Below are 21,184 nucleotides of genomic sequence, written 5' to 3' on the forward strand. Positions count from 1 at the left end.
CATCTCCCTCAGTAAATTGTGGCTATTAAGATACCTGTTAACATTACAGAATACAGTCGCTTTGTAAAATCTTTCAATATAGGGAATCTAGGACTAAAAATAATAAAATAGACCATTGGTAATAAAGCAGGTTTAGATAATGTTTAAAAGTGTAGTTTCTAATTCAGCTTTCAGTACTCACATGGATGTTCTCAAGGATATGCACCAGATGTATTATTACTAAATAATATTTTTCCAAAATGTGACTAAATAAAAATGTTTTTGTGACTGGGTTGCCAGGCACTGTCTATCTATTAATCAGAATAACCACTGTGGCTAATGCAACCAGTTAGCACAAGAACAAGCTTGTCAAAGGAACATCTCCAGTTACTAAGAGCTACAACCCAGGGATGGTATAGTTGCCGTTGAATTAATCTGTTTTTTAGAGAGTGACATTTACAGATGGTGGATAATGGAATAAAGCCCTCCCTGGGGGGTTATTGTGAGCAACCAAGTGTCCAAATCTTTCTCCCTCTCCCAAGTCTCTTGGATCACTTACACCAAGAAAAAAAGAAAAAGCCAGAAAATGCCTTGTTGTGATTAAAAACACCGGGGATATCAAGAACATTGAGATTCAACAGAGAGGTGCTATGCTTAATTCCAGGGGTCCATCGCAGCCACAATGGCTGAATTTGTATCAGAGGGTCCTCTCTGAGTTGGTCTGCCCAAACCTGAAATTCTGATATGGCTGGAACATTAAGGTGGATTTGAAGATGTAACCTTAATAATAATGCCTTATATTTTGTGGTGCCTAAGAGTTGTATTTATATATATATTATGTCATAAGATCCTGACAGCAGTCATTTGAGGGAGAATGGGCAGGATGCCTTTATTTCCGTTTCATAGGTGAAGAAAAGGGCTTGGTGTGGTTAAGTGGTTTAGCAAGGACCTCAGTTAATAAGAGACAAAAATCAAGATTAGGTCCTCAGTCTTCTGACCTCATGTGTGGCATTCTTTCTCTATGACCACACTGGTTTTTAATATGTGGTGATTTATTCGAATGTCATATGCAAAAAAGCTTTGTATTGATAAAGTAGACTTCAATTGTGCGAAATTATCCTGATGTTAATCTCTTTGTAATTTGTTCCTAAGTTTTCTTTTTCACCTATTGTTTTATTTCTTAAAAAGCCACATGCGGGGTTGTGAAAGTGGATTTCTTTTTTCTCTCATTAGGCTCAGACTATGAAAGATGTGATTTTGAGGATGGACTCTGTAGTATGATGCAAGATCAGAGTCTGCGACTTGGCTGGGCAAAGAGGAATGGGATGACTGGCCCATCACCTCCATTTCATGACCACAATGGTGATATGTCTGGTAAGTGCTTTGAACTTAGTGGTTGGTAAGGACTCCAGTAGAATCATGGCTGATGGTTAGATATTAATGATGATAATGTCTAATTTTTAACATTCTTTAACTATATTCCAGATATTTATGATTCTAAAATGTCATATTAGATTCTTATAATTAGGTGCCTGGGACTTCAAAGGTCTATCTAGATAACAATTGAGATTTTCTAGCTATTCTGACTCTGTAAGGAAACTGAAATTTAAACATAGTACTTACATAGATTAATTTGTCAAATATCTTTGCTTTTGTTTAGACTGATTTTAGCTTTCTCTAGTAATACTTGTTTTCTTCGGCTGACTAGAAAGCTCTGATGGGAGTTCTGGAGCCAGGCATTTATTCATTTCTTTATTTGTTAACTAATGAAGTTCATTCACTTGCCATTTTATACCAGGTGATTAAGATATTTTAGTAAGCAAAAACTGACTCTGTGTCTGCCTTCGTCTGATGGGCTTACACATGGTATGAAAAGAGGTAATCTTTTGCCTGGCATAACTAATTGAAGGCTGGTGATTTTTAAATAAAATTTACACTTCTCAAGTAAATACAATTAAATGTTAAATATGAGTATTCCATAGAGACAATTTAAAGCAATTAGATGTTAGTAGTTTGGAAATGTTTACATAAATGCTATACATGTGGTTAGAATGCTGGTGCTGTCACTTACTAGCTGTATATTCTTGAGCAGTTTACTTTGTTAAACCTTGGTTTTCTCAACTCTAAAATCTATCATAAGATAGGAGTTGAGAGCTAAGTAAGATGTTGTAAGTAGAACTTGTCATAAAATATCTGATAAAAGTTGGTTTAGTACATTTCTGAATAATTTTGGTGTTCCTAATTTTAACTCTTATGGAAGTAAAATGGAGTTTATTGTCCTTGGCTTTGATGACAAAAAGAAGTTTTAAAAAAGAATTTTTAACAATTGTTAGGAATAAGCCAACTTTATCACCAAAACTAAAAACGGGGGGAGCCAGACTTCACAAACAGGACCAACTCACTGGAATTACATGAAACATTCATGATGGATACAGTTGTGTTAGATGGTGATATTAAATCTGGTTCCCAAATTTTAGCCATTGTAATACCATTTCCCTTTTAGAACCTCCTCACTGTTTTTTCCTTTTACTTAGAAGAAGATTTTTCACAGTATACAGTTACTTACCTTAGTGTCTATCATGGGCAGCATACTTGATATTTTCTTCTTATATTATATGTGGCTCTGATTCTCTTCTTGCTGTCTCATCTTGAAGTTAGACAACATCAGTGTCTCCACCTCTTTTCTTTTCTCCTTCATTTCCTCCCTCTTTCTTTCTTCCTTCTCTTTTCTTATTTTGCCATTTGATAGCATAGTAGAGAGATAAAATGGGATCAATTCATTTGAGATGTTATATAGGCAGACACTATCTTAGCTATATCGCTTGGTTTAATTTAAGATCTCTGGAGTCAGACTGGTTGTGTTTGAACCCTGGCCCTGCTAACCTGCTAGCTGTGTGGTCTCAGTTTCCTCATCTGTAAAATGGAAATAATAATAATACTAAAAGCCTCATAGGGAAAGAGGGGCAAAATGTTGCCTAGCATAATAATTGAAGGCTAGTGGTTTTAATAATAGTGATGCGTCTCTTATAACTACAGTTAAATGTTAAAATATGAGTATTTCCCTAGAGACTGCTTTAAATAAGCAAATGTTTTGCCTTCAGATATAAGGTGCTTGAAAATGTTTATGGAAAAAGTAGTCATGCTGGAATCTTGTCTCCATTCAACAATCCTTATTTCATGAGTATTAATAAAATTTTTGATTAACTTATACTTGAAATAATTTGTCAGTGCTCCAGATTAATATTTTTCATCATGTAATCAATGCCTTGAGAAGTTTTCAGAGCTAAGTTTGAAAATCTATTAGAACATTAAAAACATCACTGTGTCAATATTTGAAGTCTACTAAAGCTTGAGGCAAAGTGATTAAGATGTACTATTGATTTTTAAAAGTGTATAACATAGTAATTAGATAAAATAGTATCATTACACAAATTCAAATACATCTTTGCAATGATAGTAAAACTTTTTTTAAAGAATGGAATATAATAGTTTTTCTTATAAGAATATAAAAGTTTTTCTTATAACATAAGAGTTTTTCTTAATTCTTATAAAAATAAAGAGTTTTAAATAATTCTAGAATTCAGCTCATGGTAAAGGTGATACGTGAGGTTTTTAAAATGTATAGTTCTCTGTAAACCTAAACTGTATAGGTTTTCAAAGATAAAAAAAAATTATTTGAAAAGTTCATATTTCCTTTTCTACCACAGATTATTTTTATTATTTGGGTATTTAAAATTAGGTTTAAATGGGATTATGAGAACTTTTGTTATTTTAACCAATTGCTAAATTGGGTCTAAAACCCATATATTATATTATGAAACACACACACTATTAAACAGCAACCAGTCTTTTTATTTTGTTCTAGGGAAGTATGATAATCATAGTCTAGGACTGGAGGTCCTTTGCTATTCTCCACAGACACACCTGCAGGACCCATTTCTGTGGCATTTCTTTGGTCATGTGGGATTGTTGGGCAGCACATAATAGCTTTGAAAGTTTCATCTACACTGTGTTTCTTAATTTATGGCCATATTAGCTCTATTTTGCCTAGTAAGCTATGAACAGGATCTATGAACCCACTTATTTTTTTATTTGTATGTTCCCCCGACAAGAGTTTATTATAAAAATTTTCAAGAATGTGAAAAAGTTTGAAAAAACTTACTGTGACTAACCATATACCGACCACTTAGGTTAGGTTATGTAATTAAAATTACTATTCTATGTTTGTTTTATCAATACCTATCCATCCACCCATCCCTTTCTCCATTCATCAATCTGTCATATTTTCTATGCATTCAGAGAAAGTTACAGGAATAACTTTACCGCAAATATGGCAACATGGTATCATTAACTAGACGCAGAGATCAACAAACCATGTCCTGTGGGTCATTTTCCTATTTTTGTAAATACAGTTCTACTGGAACACAGCCATGCCCATTCATTCACAAATTGTCTGTGGCTGCTTTTGTACTACAGTCTTGGAGTTGAGTGGTTGTGACGGTGACCATATGTCGACAAAGCCTAAACTATCTGGTCACTTAAGAAAAAGTTTGTCCTTGTGCTGGAGTTAGGTATTCATTACAGTTCTTTTTTTTTCCCTTTGAAGTAAAACGTACATTATATGAAAATACCAATGTAAGTGTATCAATACTATTGGGTAAGTTCTGACAAATGCATTCACCTGTGCAACTCAAACCCCTAACAAAATGTGAAACATTACTGTCAACCAGAGAGTTCCCTCAGGTCCCTTCCTAGTCAATCCTTGCTCGCATCCTCTGCTTCCAATATAATCACTGCTTTAATCCCTTTTCCTCCTCCATAGATTAGTTTTGCCTATTCTAGAACTTCATATAAATGAACTCGTGCATTATATGCCCTTTTTGTGTAAGGCTTTTCTCACTTTGCTCTCAGATTCATCCAGGTTGTAGCATGTAACATGAGTTCTTTCCTTTTTATTGCTGAGCAGTTTGCAATTGAATAAGTTTATTCGTCCATTCTCCTATTGATGGACACCTGTGTTTCTTTCCTGTTTTGGGCTATTATGAATGCAATTGAACGTTTTTGTACAAGTCATTGTGAATATATGGTTTTTTTTGTTTGTTTTTTTGCGGTACACGGGCCTCTCCCTGTTGTGGCCTCTCCCGTTGCGGAGCACAGGATCTGGACGCACAGGCTCAGCGGCTATGGCTCATGGGCCTAGCTGCTTCGCGGCACGTGGGATCTTCCCGGACCGGGGCACGAACCCGTGTCCCCTGCATCGGCAGGCGGACTCGCAACCACTGCGCCACCAGGGAAGCCCTGAATATACGTTTTTAACTCTTTGGTAAATACCTAGAACTGAAATGCTGCGTCAATGGATGTTTAGTTTTATGAGAACTGCCAGAGCTTTTTCTAAGGTAGCTGTACAATTTCACACTCCTACCAACAATCTGTGAGACTTCCTGTTGTTCTACACCTTTGTTAATATTTTCTATTTACTGGTTTCATTTTGATCATTCTGCTAGGAATGTGGTGGTATCTCACCGCGGTTTGAATTTGAATTTTCCTGATGACTGTTGATATTGGTCTCTTTTGCATAAGCTTATTGGCTATTAATATATCTTCTTTTGTAAAGTTTCTGCTCACATATTTTGCTTAATTTTTATTGGGCTACTTGTTTTTAATGAATGAGTTGTAATTTTTAAAATAGGCTCTAATTTTGGAGTACATTCATGGCAAAATTGAATAGACATCACAGATTTCCTGTACATCCCATGCTCCCACATACACACAGCCTCCCCCCACTACAAAACTTCCTTACCGGAGTGGTACATTTGTTACAATCAATGAACCTACATGGACACATAATTTTCACGCAACGTCCGTAGTTTATATTAGGGTTCACTCTTGGCGTTGTACACTCTATGGATTTGGACAAATGTACAATGACATGTATTGATATGCATTTAAGTTTCATCCATGTCTTTTCATGGCTTGATAGATCATTTCCTTTTAGTGGTGAATAATATTCCACTGTCTGGATGTATCGTAGTTTACCCATTCACCTGCTGAAGGGCTTGGTTGTTTCCACATTTTGGCAATTATGAATAAAGCTACCATAAACATCCAGCTGCTGGTTTTTGTGTGCAGTAAGTTTTCAACTCCTTTGTATAAATACCAAGGAACATGACTGCTTGATTCTATGGTGAGAGTATGCTTAGTTTTATAAGAAACTGCCAAACAGTCTTCTAAAGTGGCTGTACCATTTTGCATTCCCATCAGCAATGAATGAGAGTTCCTTGTACCAGTTTTTATATATCTTGGCTTACCATTCTTTCTAAGATTTATGCTTACAAATATTTTCTCCAAGTCTGTGGTATGTATATTAATCTTCTTATTGATATTTTTAATGAGGTCTTTAATTTTATGAAATCCACTTTTCCTATTTTTACTGTGTCAAATTTGTTGGCATGAAGTTGTTGTTAAGAGTCAGTTATCCTTTCAGTGTCTGTAGAATGTATAGCAACAACCGCCCTTATTCCTGCTGTTGATTATTTGTGTTTTATCTCCTCTCCTTCTCTTCTCTTCTACCTAGGATTTTCCTTTTATTTCTTTTTCTTTTTTTTCTTATTTCCTGATGTGGAAATTTTGGTTCACCAGTTTTGATATATACTATTCAGTTAAAGCATTTTCTGATTTCCTTTGTAACATATTCTTTGGTCCATGGATTATTTAGAAGTGTGTTATTAAGTTTCCAAATATTATGTTTGTGGGGTTTTGACATGTTATTATTGACTTCTAATTTTTTTTTTTTTTTTTTTTTTTTTTTTTTTTTTTTTTTGGAGCACAGGCTCCGGACGCGCAGGCCTAGCGGCCATGGCTCACGGGCTTAGTTGCTCCGCGGCATGTGGGATCTTCCCGGACCAGGGCACGAACCCGTGTCTCCTGCATCGGCAGGCGGATTCTCAACCACTGCGCCACCAGGGAAGCCCCTGACTTCTAATTTTAATTACCTTTTGGTTAATACATTCTTTTATTTCAATCTTTTAAAATATTTTGAGACTTAGTTTATGATACAGCATATAATCTATCTTGGTGAAAATACAAGGTGAATTAGAAAAGAATGTATATTCTGCAGTTATTGGGTATAGGGGTCTATAACTATCAATTAGGTTAAGGTGATAAAATAGTGTGCAAGTCATCTGTCTTTTCTTATTTTTTATTTATTTTTTTTGCGGTATGTGGGCCTCTCACTGTCGTGGCCTCTCCCATTGCGGAGCACAGGCTCCAGACGTGCAGGCTCAGTGGCCATGGCTCACGGGCCCAGCCGCTCTGCGGCATGTGGGATCTTCCCGGACCGCGGCTCGAACCCATGTCCCCTGCATCGGCAGGCGGGCTCACAACCACTGTGCCACCAGGGAAGCCCTCTTATGTTGTTTTTACGATATATTTTTTCCTATTGTTTGTTTTCAACCTGTGTCTTTATACTTAAAGTGTGTCTCTGGGAGACAGCATATAGTTGAATCTTGCTTTTGTATCCATTATGATAATTCATTTCATTGGAAAGTTTAATCCATTTAATTTAATGTAATAATTGGTATTGTTAGATTTATCTCAACATTTTATTATTTGTCTTCTGTTTGAACATTCTGTTTTTGATCCTTCTGGTCTCCTTCTCTGTCTTCTTTGGGATTATTTGAATATTTTTAAAAATCCTGTTTTAATTGGCTTTTTAGATGTATGTCTTAACATTTAATTTTGTGGCAACTCTAGGGATTATGGCATATACTCTTAACACTTTATAGTATACTTAAAATTCATATTGTAAAATATACTTACAATGTAGAAAATTTAGAAAAGCATAGGTTATTTATCCCTTTCTCACTGTCCTTTACTTTATAGTGATCTCATGTATTACATCTATAATCTATAATATGTAAGTTATAAATCTTACAAGTCAATGCTATTTTTCTTTAAAAATTATTAAAAATAAATTAAGAGAAAAATATTCTTTTATCATATTCATTTCTTGAAATAATCTCCATTTCTTCTGAGTTTGTCTCTAGTATCATTTCTCTTCATCATAAAGAATTTCCTTTAGTATTTCTTGTAGTCCAGTTCTGCTGATGATAAATTGTTAGTTTTCCTTTACTGAAAATGTCTTTTATTTTCCCTTTATTCTTTTTTAATTTTATTTTTTTTAACATCTTTATTGGAGTATAACTGTTTTACAATAGTGTGTTAGTTTCTCCTTTACAACAAAGTGAATCAGTTATACATATAAATATGTTCCCATATCTCTTCCCTCTTGCATCACCCTCCCTGCCACCCTCCCTATCCCACCCCTCTAGGTCACAGAGCACAGAGGTGATCTCCCTGTGCTATGCGGCAGCTTCCCACTAGCTATCTAATACATTTGGTAGTGTATATATGTCCCTGCCACTCTCTCACTTCGTCCCATCTTACCCTTCCCCTTCCCCATATCCTCAAGTCCGTGCTCTAGTAGGTCTGTGTTTTATTCCCGTCCTATCACTAATCTCTTCATGACATTTTTTTTCTTAGATTCCATATATATGTGTTAGCATACGGTATTTGTTTTTCTTCTTCTGACTTACTTCACTCTGTATGACAGACTCCAGGTCTATCCACTTCATTACAAATAACTCAGTTTCATTTCTTTTTATGGCTGAGTAATATTCCATTGTATATATGTGCCACATCTTCTTTATCCATTCATCTGTTGATGGACACTTAGGTTGCTTCCATGTCCTGGCTATCGTAAATAGAGCTGCAATGAACATTTTGGTACATGACTCTTTTTGAATTATGGTTTTCTCAGGGTATATGCCCAGTAGTGGGATTGCTGGGTCATATGGTAGTTCTATTTGTAGTTTTTTTTTTTTTTCTTTTTTTTTTTTGCGATACGCGGGCCTCTCACTGTTGTGGCCTCTCCCGTTGTGAAGCACAGGCTCCGGATGCGCAGGCTCAGCGGCCATGGCTCACAGGCCCAGCTGCTCCGCGGCATGTGGGATCCTCCCGGACCGGGGCACGAACCCGTGTCCCCTGCATCAGCAGGCGGACTCTCAACCACTGCGCCACTAGGGAAGCCCATCTATTTGTAGTTTTTTAAGGAACCTCCATACTGTTCTCCATAGTGGCTGTATCAATTTACATTCCCACCAGCAGTGCAAGAGTGTTCCCTTTTCTCCACACCCTCTCCAGCATTTATTGTTTCTAGAGTTTTTGATGATGGCCATTCTGACTGGTGTGAGATGATATCTCAGTGTAGTTTTGATTTGCATTTCTCTAATGATTAATGATGTTGAGCATTCTTTCATGTGCTTGTTGGCAATCTGTTTATCTTCTTTGGAGAAATGTCTATTTAGTTCTTCTGCCCATTTTTGGATTGGGTTGTTTGTTTTTTTGATATTGAGCTGCATGAGTTGCTTATAAATTTTGGATATTAATCCTTTGTCAGTTGCTTCATTTGCAAATATTTTCTCCCATTCTGAGGGTTGTCTTTTGGTCTTGTTTATGGTATCCTTTGCTGTGCAAAAGCTTTTAAGTTTCATTAGGTCCCATTTGTTTATTTTTGTTTTTATTTCCATTTCTCTAGGAGATGGGTCAAAAAGGATCTTGCTGTGATTGATGTCATAGAGTGTTCTGCCTATGTTTTCCTCTAAGAGTTTGATAGTGTCTGGCCTTACATTTAGGTCTTTGACCCATTTTTAGTTTATTTTTGTGTGTGGTGTTAGGGAGTGTTCTAATTTCATACTTATACATGTAGCTGTCCAGTTTTCCCAGCAGCACTTATTGAAGAGGCTGTCTTTTCTCCATTGTATACTCTTGCCTCCTTTATCAAAGAAAAGGTAACCATACATGCATGGGTTTATCTCTGGGCTTTCTATCCTGTTCCATTGATCTATATTTCTGTTTTTGTGCCAGTACCATACTGTCTTGATTACTGTAGCTTGTAATATAGTCTGAAGTCAGGGAGCCTGATTTCTCCCGCTCCATTTTTCGTTTTCAAGATTGCTTTGGCTATTCAGGGTCTTTTGTGTTTCCATACAAATTATGAAATTTTTTGTTCTAGTTCTGTAAAAAATGCCAGGGGTAATTTGATAGGGATAGCATTGAATCTGTAGATTGCTTTGGGTAGTAGAGTCATTTTCACAATGTTGATTCTTCCAATCCAAGAACATGGTATATTTCTCCACCTATTTGTATCATCTTTAATTTCTTTTATCAGTGTCTTATCGTTTTCTGCATACAAGTCTTTTGTCTCCTTAGGTAGGTTTATTCCTAGATATTTTATTCTTTTGTTGCATTGGTAAATGGGAGTGTTTTCTAAATTTCACTCTCAGATTTTTCATCATTAGTGTATAAGAATGCCAGAGATTTCTGTGCATTAATTTTGTATCCTGCTACTTTACCAAATTCATTGATTAGCTCTAGTAGTTTTCTGGTAGCATCCTTAGGATTCTCTATGTATAGTATCATGTCATCTGCAAACAGTGACAGCTTTACTTCTTCTTTTCCTATTTGGATTCCTTTTATTTCTTTTTTTTCTCTGATTGCTGTGGCTAGAACTTCCAAAACTATGTTGAATAAGAGTGGTGAGAGTGGGCAACCTTGTCTTGTTCCTGATCTTAGTGGAAATGGTTTCAGTTTTTCACCATTGAGAACAATGCTGGCTGTGGGTTTGTCATATATGGCCTTTATTATATTGAGGAACGTTCCCTCTCTGCCTACTTTCTGCAGGGTTTTTATCATAAATGGGTGTTGAATTTTGTCAAAGGCTTTCTCTGTATCTATTGAGATGATCATATGGTTTTTCTCCTTCAGTTTGCTGATATGGTGTATCACGTTGATTGATTTGCATATATTGAAGAATCCTTGCATTCCTGGAATAAACCCCACTTGATCATGGTTTATGATCCTTTTAATGTGCTGTTGGATTCTGTTTGCTAGTATTTTGTTGAGGATTTTTGCATCTATGTTCATGAGTGATATTGGCCTGTAGTTTTCTTTCTTTGTGACGTCTTTGTCTGGTTTTGGTATCAGGGTGATGGTGGCCTCATAGAATGAATTTGGGAGTGTTCCTCCCTCTGCTATCTTTTGGAAGAGTTTGAGAAGGATAGGTGTTAGCTCTTCTCTAAATGTTTGATAGAATTCACCTGTGAAGCCATCAGGTCCTGGGCTTTTGTTTGTTGGAAGATTTTAAATCACAGTTTCAATTTCAGTGCTTGTGATTGGTCTGTTCATATTTTCTATTTCTTCCTGGTTCAGTTTCAGCAGGTTGTGCATTTCTAATAATTTGTACATTTCTTCCAGGTTGTCCATTTTATTGGCATAGAGTTGCTTGTAGTAATCTCTAATAATCTCTTGTATTTCTGCAGTGTCAGTTGTTACATCTCCTTTTTCATTTCTAATTCTATTGATTTGAGTCTTCTCCCTTTTTTTCTTGATGAGTCTGGCTAATAGTTTATCAATTTTATTTATCTTCTCAAAGAACCAGCTTTTACTTTTATTGCTGTTTGCTATTGTTTCCTTCATTTCTTTTTCATTTATTTCTGATCTGATCTTTATGATTTCTTTCCTTCTGCTAAATTTGGGGTTTTTTTGTTCTTCTTTCTCTAATTGCTTTAGGTGCAAAGTTAGGTTGTTTATTCAAGATGTTTCCTGTTTCTTAAGGTATGATTTTATTGCTATAAACTTCCCTCTTAGAACTGCTTTTGCTGTATCCCATAGCTTTTGGGTCGTCGTGTCATTGTCATTTGTTTCTAAGTATTATTTGATTTCTTCTTTGATTTCTTCAGTGATCACTTCATTATTAAGTAGTATATTGTTTAGCCTCCATGTGTTTGTATTTTTTACAGATCTTTTCCTGTAATTGATATCTAGTCTCATAGCGTGGTGGTCGGAAAAGATACTTGATAAGATTTCAATTTTCTTAAATTTGGCAAGGCTAGATTTGTGACCCAATATATGATCTACCCTGGAGAATGTTCCATGAGCACTTGAGAAAAATGTGTATTCTGTTGTTTTTGGATGGAATGTCCTATAAATATCAAGTAAGTCCATCTTGTGTAATGTATCATTTAAAGCTTGTGTTTCCTTATTTATTTTCATTTTGGATGATCTGTCCATTGGTGAAAGTGGGGTGTTAAAGTCCCCTACTGTGATTGTGTTACTGTTGATTTCCCCTTTTATGGCTGTTAGTATTTGCCTTATGTATTGAGGTGTTCCTATGTTGGGTGCATAAATATTTACAATTATTATATCTTCTTCATGGATCGATCCCTTGATCATTATGTAGTGTCCTTCTTTGTCTCTTGTAATGGTTTTTATTTTAAAGTCTATTTTGTCTGATATGAGAATTGCTACTCCAGCTTTCTTCTGATTTCCATTCACATGGAATATCTTTTTCCATCCCCTCACTTTCAGTCTGTATGTGTCTTTAGGTCTGAAGTGGGTCTCTTGTAGACAGCATATATATGGGTCCTGTTTTTGTATCCATTCAGCCAGTCTGTGTCTTTTGGTGGGAGCATTTAATCCATTTACATTTAAGGTAATTATTGATATGTGCGTTCCTATTACCATTTACTTAATTGTTTCGGGTTGTTCTTGTAGGTCTTTTTCTTCTCTTATGTTTCTTGCTTAGAGAAGTTCCTTTAGCATTTGCTGTAAAGCTGGTTTGATGGTGCTGAACTCTCTCAGCTTTGGCTTGTCTGTAAAGGTTTTAATTTCTCCATCAAATCTGAATGAGATCCTTGCTGGGTAGAGTAATCTTGGTTGTAGGGTTTTTTCCTTCATCACTTTAAATATGTCCTGGCACTCCCTCCTGGCTTGTAGGATTTCTGCTGAAAGATCAGATGTTAATCTTATGGGGATTCCCTTGTGTGTTATTTGTTGTTTTTCCCTTGCTGCTTTTAATATGTTTTCTTTGTATTTAATTTTTGACAGTTTGATTATTATGTGTCTTGGCATGTTTATCCTTGGGTTTATCCTGTATGAGACTCTCTGTGCTTCCTGGACTTGATTGACTATTTCCTTACCCGTGCTAGGGAAGTTTTCAACTATAATCTCTTCAAATAGTTTCTCAGTCCCTTTCTTTTTCTCTTCTTCTTCTGGGACCCCTATAATTCGAATGATGGTGTGTTTAATGTTGTCCCAGAGGTCTCTGAGACTGTCGTTAGTTATTTTCATTCTTCTTTCTTTATTCTGCTCTGCAGTAGTTATTTCCACTATTTTATCTTCCAGGTCACTTATCTGTCCTTCTGACTCAGTTATTCTGCTATTGATCCCATCTAGAGTATTTTTCATTTCATTTATTGTGTTGCTCATCGTTGCTTGCTTCCTCTTTATTTCTAGGTCCTTGTTAACTGTTTCTTGCAGTTTGTCTATTCTGTTTCCAAGATTTTGAATCATCTTTACTATCATTATTCTGAATTCTTTTTCAGGTAGACTGCCTATTTCCTCTTCATTTGTTAGGTCTGGTGTGTTTTTATCTTGCTCCTTCATCTGCTGTGTGTTTTTCTGTCTTCTCATTTTGCTTATCTTACTGTGTTTGGGGTCTCCTTTTTGCAGGCTGCAGGTTCGTAGTTCCTGTTGTTTTTGGTGGCTGTCCCCAGTGGCAAGGGTTGGTTCAGTGGGTTGAGTAGGTTTCCTGGTTGGGGGGACTAGTGCCTCTGTTCTGGTCGATGACGCTGGATCTTGTCTTTCTGGTGGGCAGGTCCACATCTGGTGGTGTGTTTTGGGGTGTCTGTAGCCTTATTATGATTTTCGGCAGTCTCTCTGCTAATGGATGGGGCTGTAGACCTGTCTTGCTCTTTGTTGGGCATAGGGTGTCCAGCACTGTTCGTTGCTGTTCCTTGAGTGAAGCTGGGTCTTGGTGTTGAGGTGGAGATCTCTGGGAGATTTTCACCGTTTGATATTGCGTGGAGCTGGGAGGTCTCTTGTGGACCAGTGTCCTGAGGTTGGTTCTCCCATCTCAGAGACACAGCCCTGATGCATGGCTGGAGAGCCAAGAGCCTTTAATCCACACGGCTCAAAATAAAAGGGAGAAAAAATAGAAAGGAAAGAAAGGAAGGAAGGAAGGAGGGAGGGAAGGAAGGAAGAAAGAAAGGATGAGTGGAAGGAAGAAAGCAAGAAAGGAAGGAAGGAGGAGAGGAAGAAAGGGAAGAAGGAAGAGAGGAAGAAAGGGAGGAAGAAAGGAAGGAAGAAAGAAAGGGAGAAGACAAAATAAAGTAGGATAAAATATGGTTATTAAAATAAAAAATAATTATTAAGAAAAAAAATTTCTATAAAAACAAACAAAAAAACGGGTCTAACCCTAGGACGAATGGTGCAAGCAAAGCTATACAGACAAAATCTCACACAGGAGCACACACATACACACTCACAAAAAGAAAAAAGGGGAAAATAATAATATATCTTGCTCCCAACATCCACCTCCTCAACTTGGGATATTTCGCTGTCTATTCGGGTTTTCCACAGATGCAGGGCACTTCAAGTTGATTGTGGAGCTTTAATCCGCTGTTTCTGAGGCTGCTGGGAGAGACCTCCCCCTCTCCTCTTTGTTTGCACAGCTCCTGGGGTTCAGCTTTGGACTTGGCCCCACCTCTGCATGTAGGTCGTCTGAGGTTGTCTGCCCTTCGCTCAGACAGGACGGGGTTAAAGGAGCAGCTGATTCAGTGGCTCTGGCACAGGCCGGGGGGAGGGACGGGCACGGATACGGGGCGAGCCTGTGGTGGCAGAGGCCAGTGTGACTCTGCACCGGCCCGAGGCGCGCCACACGTTCTCCCTGGGAAGCTGTCCCTGGATCCCGGGACCCCGGCAGTGGCGGGCTCCATGGGCTCCCGGAAGGGGCGGTGTGGAGAGTGACCTGTGCTCGCACACAGGCCTCTTGGTGGCGGCAGCAGCAACCCTAGCGTCCCACACCCGTCTCTGCTGTCCATGCCGACAGCCGCGGCTCACGCCTGTTTCTGGAGCTCCTTTATGAGGTGCCCTTAATCCTCTCTTCTCGCGCCCCAGGAAGCAAAGAGGCAAGAAAAAGTCTCTTGTCTCTTCGGCAGCTCTGCACTCGTTTCTGGAGCTCCTTAAAGCTGCGCGCTTAAACCCCTCTCCTCGTGCACCAGGAAGCAAAGAGGGAAGAAAAGGTATCTTGCCTCTTTGGCAGCTCAGACTTTCCTGGACACCCTCCCGGCCAGCCGTGGTGCACTAACCCCTTCAGGCTGTTATCACTCTGTCAACTCCAGACCTTTCCCTGGGATCCTCCCGAGGCTCAGTTCCCAGCCCCGCCCGCCCTGGCAGGTGAGCAGACAAGGCTCTCGGGCTGGTGAGTGCTGATCGGCACCGATCCTCTGCGGAATCTCTCCACTTTGCCCTCCGCACCCTGTTGCTGCGCTCTCCTCCACGGCTCCGAAGCTTCCCCCCTCCGCCACCCGCAGTCTCCGCCTGTAAAGGGGCTTCTAGTGTGTGGGAGTATTTCCTCCTTCACGGCTCCCTCCCACTGGTGCAGGTCCCATCCCTATTCTTTGTCTCTGCTTAATTTTTTTTCTTTTGCCCTCCCCAGGTGCGTAGGGAGTTTCTTGCCTTTTGGGAGGTCTGAGGTCTTCTGCCAGCGTTCGGTGGGTGTTCTATAGGAGCAGTTCCATGTGTATTTCTGATGTCTCTGTGAGGAGGAAGGTGATCTCCGCGTCTTACTCTTCCGCCATCTTCTTGCCTCTCTTCCCTTTATTCTTGAAATATATTCTCATTAGATATAGAATTGTTCATGGACATATTTTTCTTTTAGTGCTTTAAAGATACTATTTCCCTGTCTTCTGACCTCCCTATTCCCTGATGTGATATTCACAGTTATTAAAATGATTGTTTTGCTATATTTAATATAGCTTTGTTTTTCTTAGTGCTATCAAGATCTTTTATGTTGGTTTTAATCAATTGGCTATAATGTGCCTGGGCGTGAGATTTTAAAAGTCCTAATCAGGTTAAATAAGCTTCATGAATTTTAAATTGTTTTTGCACCAGTTTTGGAAACTGTTCTCCCCTTATTTATTCAGATCTCATTCTTTCTCTCCTCTCCTTCTTGGACTTCAGTCATCATGATGTTAGACAACATGTCTAACATATTGTTACTGAGTGTCATATATTTTGATTGTTTTCTCTTTTTTCACATGAACAATTTCAATTGATTTATTTTCAAGTTCTGTGATTTTTTTCTGTGTCATCTTTAATATGCTTATAAGCCTATCCAATGATCTTTTAAAAACATATCAGATATTGTGTAAAAACTTTCATTTGATTGCTTTTAAATTGTGTTGGTTTCTCTACTAAGATTTCTTATCCTTTCATGCATTATGAGGATATTGTCCTTCACTGAGCATCAATATAATTGTAATTTAAAAATCCTTGTCTCCTTCATCTCACAATTGACCTCTGTTGACTGTCTTTTCCCATGGCATGGTCATATCTTCCTGGTCCTCTTTCTGTCAAAATAATTTTGGATGATATCTATGACATTGTAAATTTACTACTGTAGAGTCTCTGGATTCTGTTATATTTATTGAGAGTATTTATGATTGATTTCGTTTAAGTAGATGATTAGCTTGCTTAGACTCAAATTGAGAATTTTGTTTTGTAGTTTAGATATCAATGAAGTAGTTCAAATATCAATTCAGCTCTTTTAGCTTTAGTTACTAGAAGTGTTCCCTGCACATGTGTGCTTCAGTTTTAGGTGGAGATTTGGGTAGAGTTTATTCCTAGAACATGGGTCACCCCTTTTTCTGGCTCTTTTCTTTCTAGAATTCTGCCCTTTATTTATGGCTGACCTGCGTGTCCTTGGCTTCTTTACCTGATTCTTCAGGCTAAGGAAATAGCAACCTTTCTATCAGTGTTTTAGCTGCAGTGGTAGGTTAACCTCAGGCCAAACCTTTTAGGTTTTTCTTGTTTTTTTAATATAAGCATTATATTCATCACTGGGTTTTCTAACACCAGGATGTCCTAAACTGATCTATGCTGCCCTTTCTGAAGGGCACTAGGAACCATAATCTATTTCTCAATACTTGGCAGGCTGTGTTATTTAGACAGTGACTTAGATTCTTTTATTAATAAGAAACAGCAAAAGAAAAAAAATAGAAAAGTCTCATATTCTCACTCTCTAGATCAAGTTTTTATAGCCTTTTTTTTTTTTTTTTTGCGGTACGCGGGCCTCTCACTGTTGTGGCCTCTCCCGTTGCGGAGCACAGGCTCCGGACGCGCAGGCCCAGCGGCCATGGCCCACGGGCCCAGCCTCTCCGCGGCATGTGGGATCTTCCCGGACCGGGACACAAACCCGCGTCCCCTGCATCAGCAGGCGGACTCTCAACCACTGCGCCACCAGGGAAGCCCACCTTTATCGTCTTAATATCCATTTATTTTGATGTTAGTGAAAAAGTAATGTTTATTATTTTATATATCAATTTAAAAACTTTTATTGGACATATATATTATCCCACACATTGTGTATGTGTAGCTATAATAGTGAACAAGAACACAGATCTTGTCCCCAGTAAAGCTGCAATTTAGTAACGGAGACATTAACCTGAACATTAATGTTCTATTCCAGGGATCTGCATATTTTTTTTAAAGGGCCAGATAGTAAATAATTGTGGCTTTTTAGGGTATACAGTCTGTGTCCCAACTACTCAACTCTGCCACTATACTGCGAAAGTTGCCATAAACAATACTTAAAGCATGACTATATTATAATAAACCTTTACTGACGGACGCTGGAATTTATAATTCATATAACTTTCACATGTCATAAAATACTATTCTTTTGAATTTTTTTAACCATTTAAAAGTGTAAAAACCCGGGCTTCCCTGGTGGCGCAGTGGTTGAGAGTCCGCCTGCCGATGCAGGGGACACAGGTTCGTGCCCCGGTCCGGGAAGATCCCACATGCCGCTGAGCGGCTGGGCCGGTGAGCCATGGCCGCTGAGCCAGCGCGTCCGGAGCCTGTGCTCCGCAATGGGAGAGGCCACAGCAGTGAGAGGCCCGCGTACCGAAAAAAAAAAAAAAAAAAAGTGTAAAAACCTTTAGCTCTCAGGCCATGCAAAATCAGGTGGAAGGTGAGATTTGTCTGCAGGTCATAGTTTGCTGTCCCTTAGTCTGTTCAGGAAACATTAATTGAGCATTTTTGCATCTGACAATATGCAATGGGGATACATAAGTAAAGGACAAAATTCCTCCACTAACAGATAAGTTATAATCTTAATTTTAGTGATCAATATTCAATTCATTTTTGTAGCAAACATAGGTGAATCTTACTTTGATCTATACTCTCATTTTGCAAAGAAATTAGCTTCATTACACTGTTATTTAAAAATTCATCTAAATTTTCAAATATGGAGGAGATTTTGTTACAGTAATTAAGCCTGTTTCTTATAATAAAAATAAAAATAAGAATTGTGTTCATTAAGTGGGTATACAGTGTATTTTTCCACTTGTTGCATTTTAACATTGTAGTTACACTAGGTTAAAAGTAAAAATTAAAGATGAAAAATTTATTATGTTTATGAACATGTATATATATATATTTTTTTGCTGTACACGGGCCTCTCACTGTTGTGGCCTCTCCCGTTGCGGAGCACAGGCTCCGGTGTATTTGGGAATGTCAGGAAATATGTCACCCAAAGGTTACTGATTTTGCTCATCAGTACCATTTCCTTCCCTCTTTTCCCATCTCTACCCAAACTCCTTCACAGCTGACAGTCCTATTACCAATAATTACCAGTACTGTCCAGTCAGGCAGTGGAAAGGAGAGGGTTGATGGATAATGCAACTCCTCAGCCACACCACATAATTAATTTCAAAGGCATGCACATTTGGTACTTCATAATTCATTCTGCCTCAAGTAGTGTTTTGCAGAGAGCTTCCATTTTTGTTTTTCTTTCCCACAGATTCTTTGATTGCCAAGTTCATGATATCAGGGTTCTTGATGTGTGCCTGCATGTGTGTGCTTTTAAAATAAGCTACATGAGGTTTATATAATTCTTCTATAAACGTGATGCTTATTTTTTATTGGATAATATATTTGTTTATTTCCTCATTCCTTTTATTTCAAATTCAGGTAATATGTCAGTCAGGGAATCATAATTGACAACCCAGATGATTATTTGAATTAACTGATGACATCAATGAAATTACTACACATAAACTAGTAGTAAACCTATCTTAAAGTAAATGATATTATTTCACTAATTAGAGCCAAAAAATAATATGTGCTACAATTTCTCTGTAGACATAGAATTTTTTCCTTTATATCATTTGCTTTCCTTTTGGCAGGAATTTTATCTTTACAGGCAGATGACTTATTTGTTAAATTTATATGTGTATTAATTCAAATTGATTCAGCCTCATACTGAATCCATACTGAACAGAAATACATAAAATGTATAAATACATAATACATAAAATGTATATTGAAATAAATATGATACAAATTCAAAGAATGTACCTCTTTTGACTCATAGCCAAATGGTCACTAGACTGAGATTCTGCCAAACGAAAGTGGGCAGGGACTTTTACCAATTAAAGTGGTTGGAAAGGACCCAGAAGATTTTAGTTCTCTGCAAATGAAGTCTCACAACTCTGATGATTAGTTATGCTGATTCAGTGTCCTACAACCGAATCAGTAAAGGGAGAACTCGTAGGAACATAACTACTTTAGGCCTCATAGATTTTGGTCAGTACCTTATAACATAGCAAATAGAACCAAATTAGTGACTACTGATGGTAGTAGGCAGAATTCTAAAGATGTCCCCCCAAGATTCTCATCCCCTGGTTATTCAAACACTAATCTAGGTATTTCTATCAAAGGACTTTGCAGTTGTAATTAAAGTTACCAATTAGCTGATCTTAACATGGGAAGATTATCATCGACTGTTCAAATGGGCTGATGTAATTGCATGGTTCCTTAGGACCTTCTATATACAGACCATGTCATTTGCAAATAGAGTTTTACTTTCTGTTTCCTTTCTGGCTGCCTTTTATTTCACTTTCTTGTCTAATTGCCCACCTAGAAACTTGGTTGCAATGTTGAATAGAATTGGTGATAGCAGATATCCTTATTTCCATTAGTGGAAAACTTTTTAAACTTTTACCATCAGGCTTGATGTTAGCTGAGGGTTTTTTGTAGATGTCATTTATCAGGTAAGCATGCTCACGTCTCTGACTAATATATGAAGAGTTTTTTATCCCAAGAAAGTGTTAGACTTTGTCAAATGTGTTTTCTGCCTCTATTGAGACGATCATGTCATTTGGGGCCTTTATTTATATGGTGTTGTATAGTGATTAGTTTTCATATAGTGATTGGTTTTCATATGTAGAACCAAATTTGCATTCCTGGGATAAATTCCTCTTGGTCATGGTGAATAATCCTTTTTATATCTTTATGTCTTGCTTGATGAGGCTTTCCAGTATTTTGTTTAATATGTTTATGTGTATGTTAATCAGGGATATTGATCTATAATTTTCTTTTTTTTTGATATGTTTGTGATATGTTTGCCAGATTTTGATATCAAGAAAATAATGGCCTCACAGAATGAGTCAGGAAGTCTTTCTGCTTATAATTTGTGCAAGAGTTGGTGAAGTTAGTGTTAATTCTCTAAATGTTTTATAGAATTCACTAGTTCATCCTTCTGTGACTGAAAATTTCTTTGTGGGGAGCTTTTTGGTTATTGATTCATTCTTTTGTTATCTATTCAGATTTTCTATCTCTACTAGAGTCCGTTTTGGTCCTGAATCAGTTTCTGTGTCTTGCTAGGATTTTTTTCATATTATCAAGGTTATCTAATTTGTTAGACTGCATTTGTTGATAATATTTCCTTATAATTCTTTTTATTTCTATAAAGGTGGTAGTTCTGACCCTTGTTTCACTATTCATTCAGTAAATTGAGATGTCTTCTTTTTTTATTGGTCAGTCTAGTGAAAGATTTTTTAATTTTGTTGATCTTTCCAAAAACCAACTTTTGTTTTACTTAATTTTATTGTATTGGTTGTCTATTCTCTATTTGATTTATTTATACTCTAATATTTACTATTTCCTTCTACTACTTGCTTTGGGTTTAGTTTGCTCTTCTTCCAGCTTTGTAAGGTGAAAGTTTAGATTGTTGATTTTAAAACCTTTTTTTAAATTTAGTAATTTATAGCTAGAAGAACAAATTTAACTGCATCTCATGCAT

At 37.4% G+C, this 21,184-nt stretch overlaps 1 protein-coding gene across 1 annotated transcript in view; it reads left to right on the forward strand.

Moving 5' to 3' along the window:
- MALRD1 (MAM and LDL receptor class A domain containing 1) overlaps positions 1-21,184 on the forward strand; it is a 628,554-nt gene that overhangs the window by 9,663 nt on the left and 597,707 nt on the right. The window contains exon 2 of the mRNA XM_059059255.2: positions 1,213-1,353. Within this exon, the coding sequence (XP_058915238.1) occupies positions 1,213-1,353 (141 nt within the window). The remainder of the gene's footprint in view (positions 1-1,212; positions 1,354-21,184) is intronic.

This window comes from Kogia breviceps, chromosome 3 (assembly GCF_026419965.1).
Source record: "Kogia breviceps isolate mKogBre1 chromosome 3, mKogBre1 haplotype 1, whole genome shotgun sequence".
Classification (NCBI taxonomy): domain Eukaryota; kingdom Metazoa; phylum Chordata; class Mammalia; order Artiodactyla; family Physeteridae; genus Kogia; species Kogia breviceps.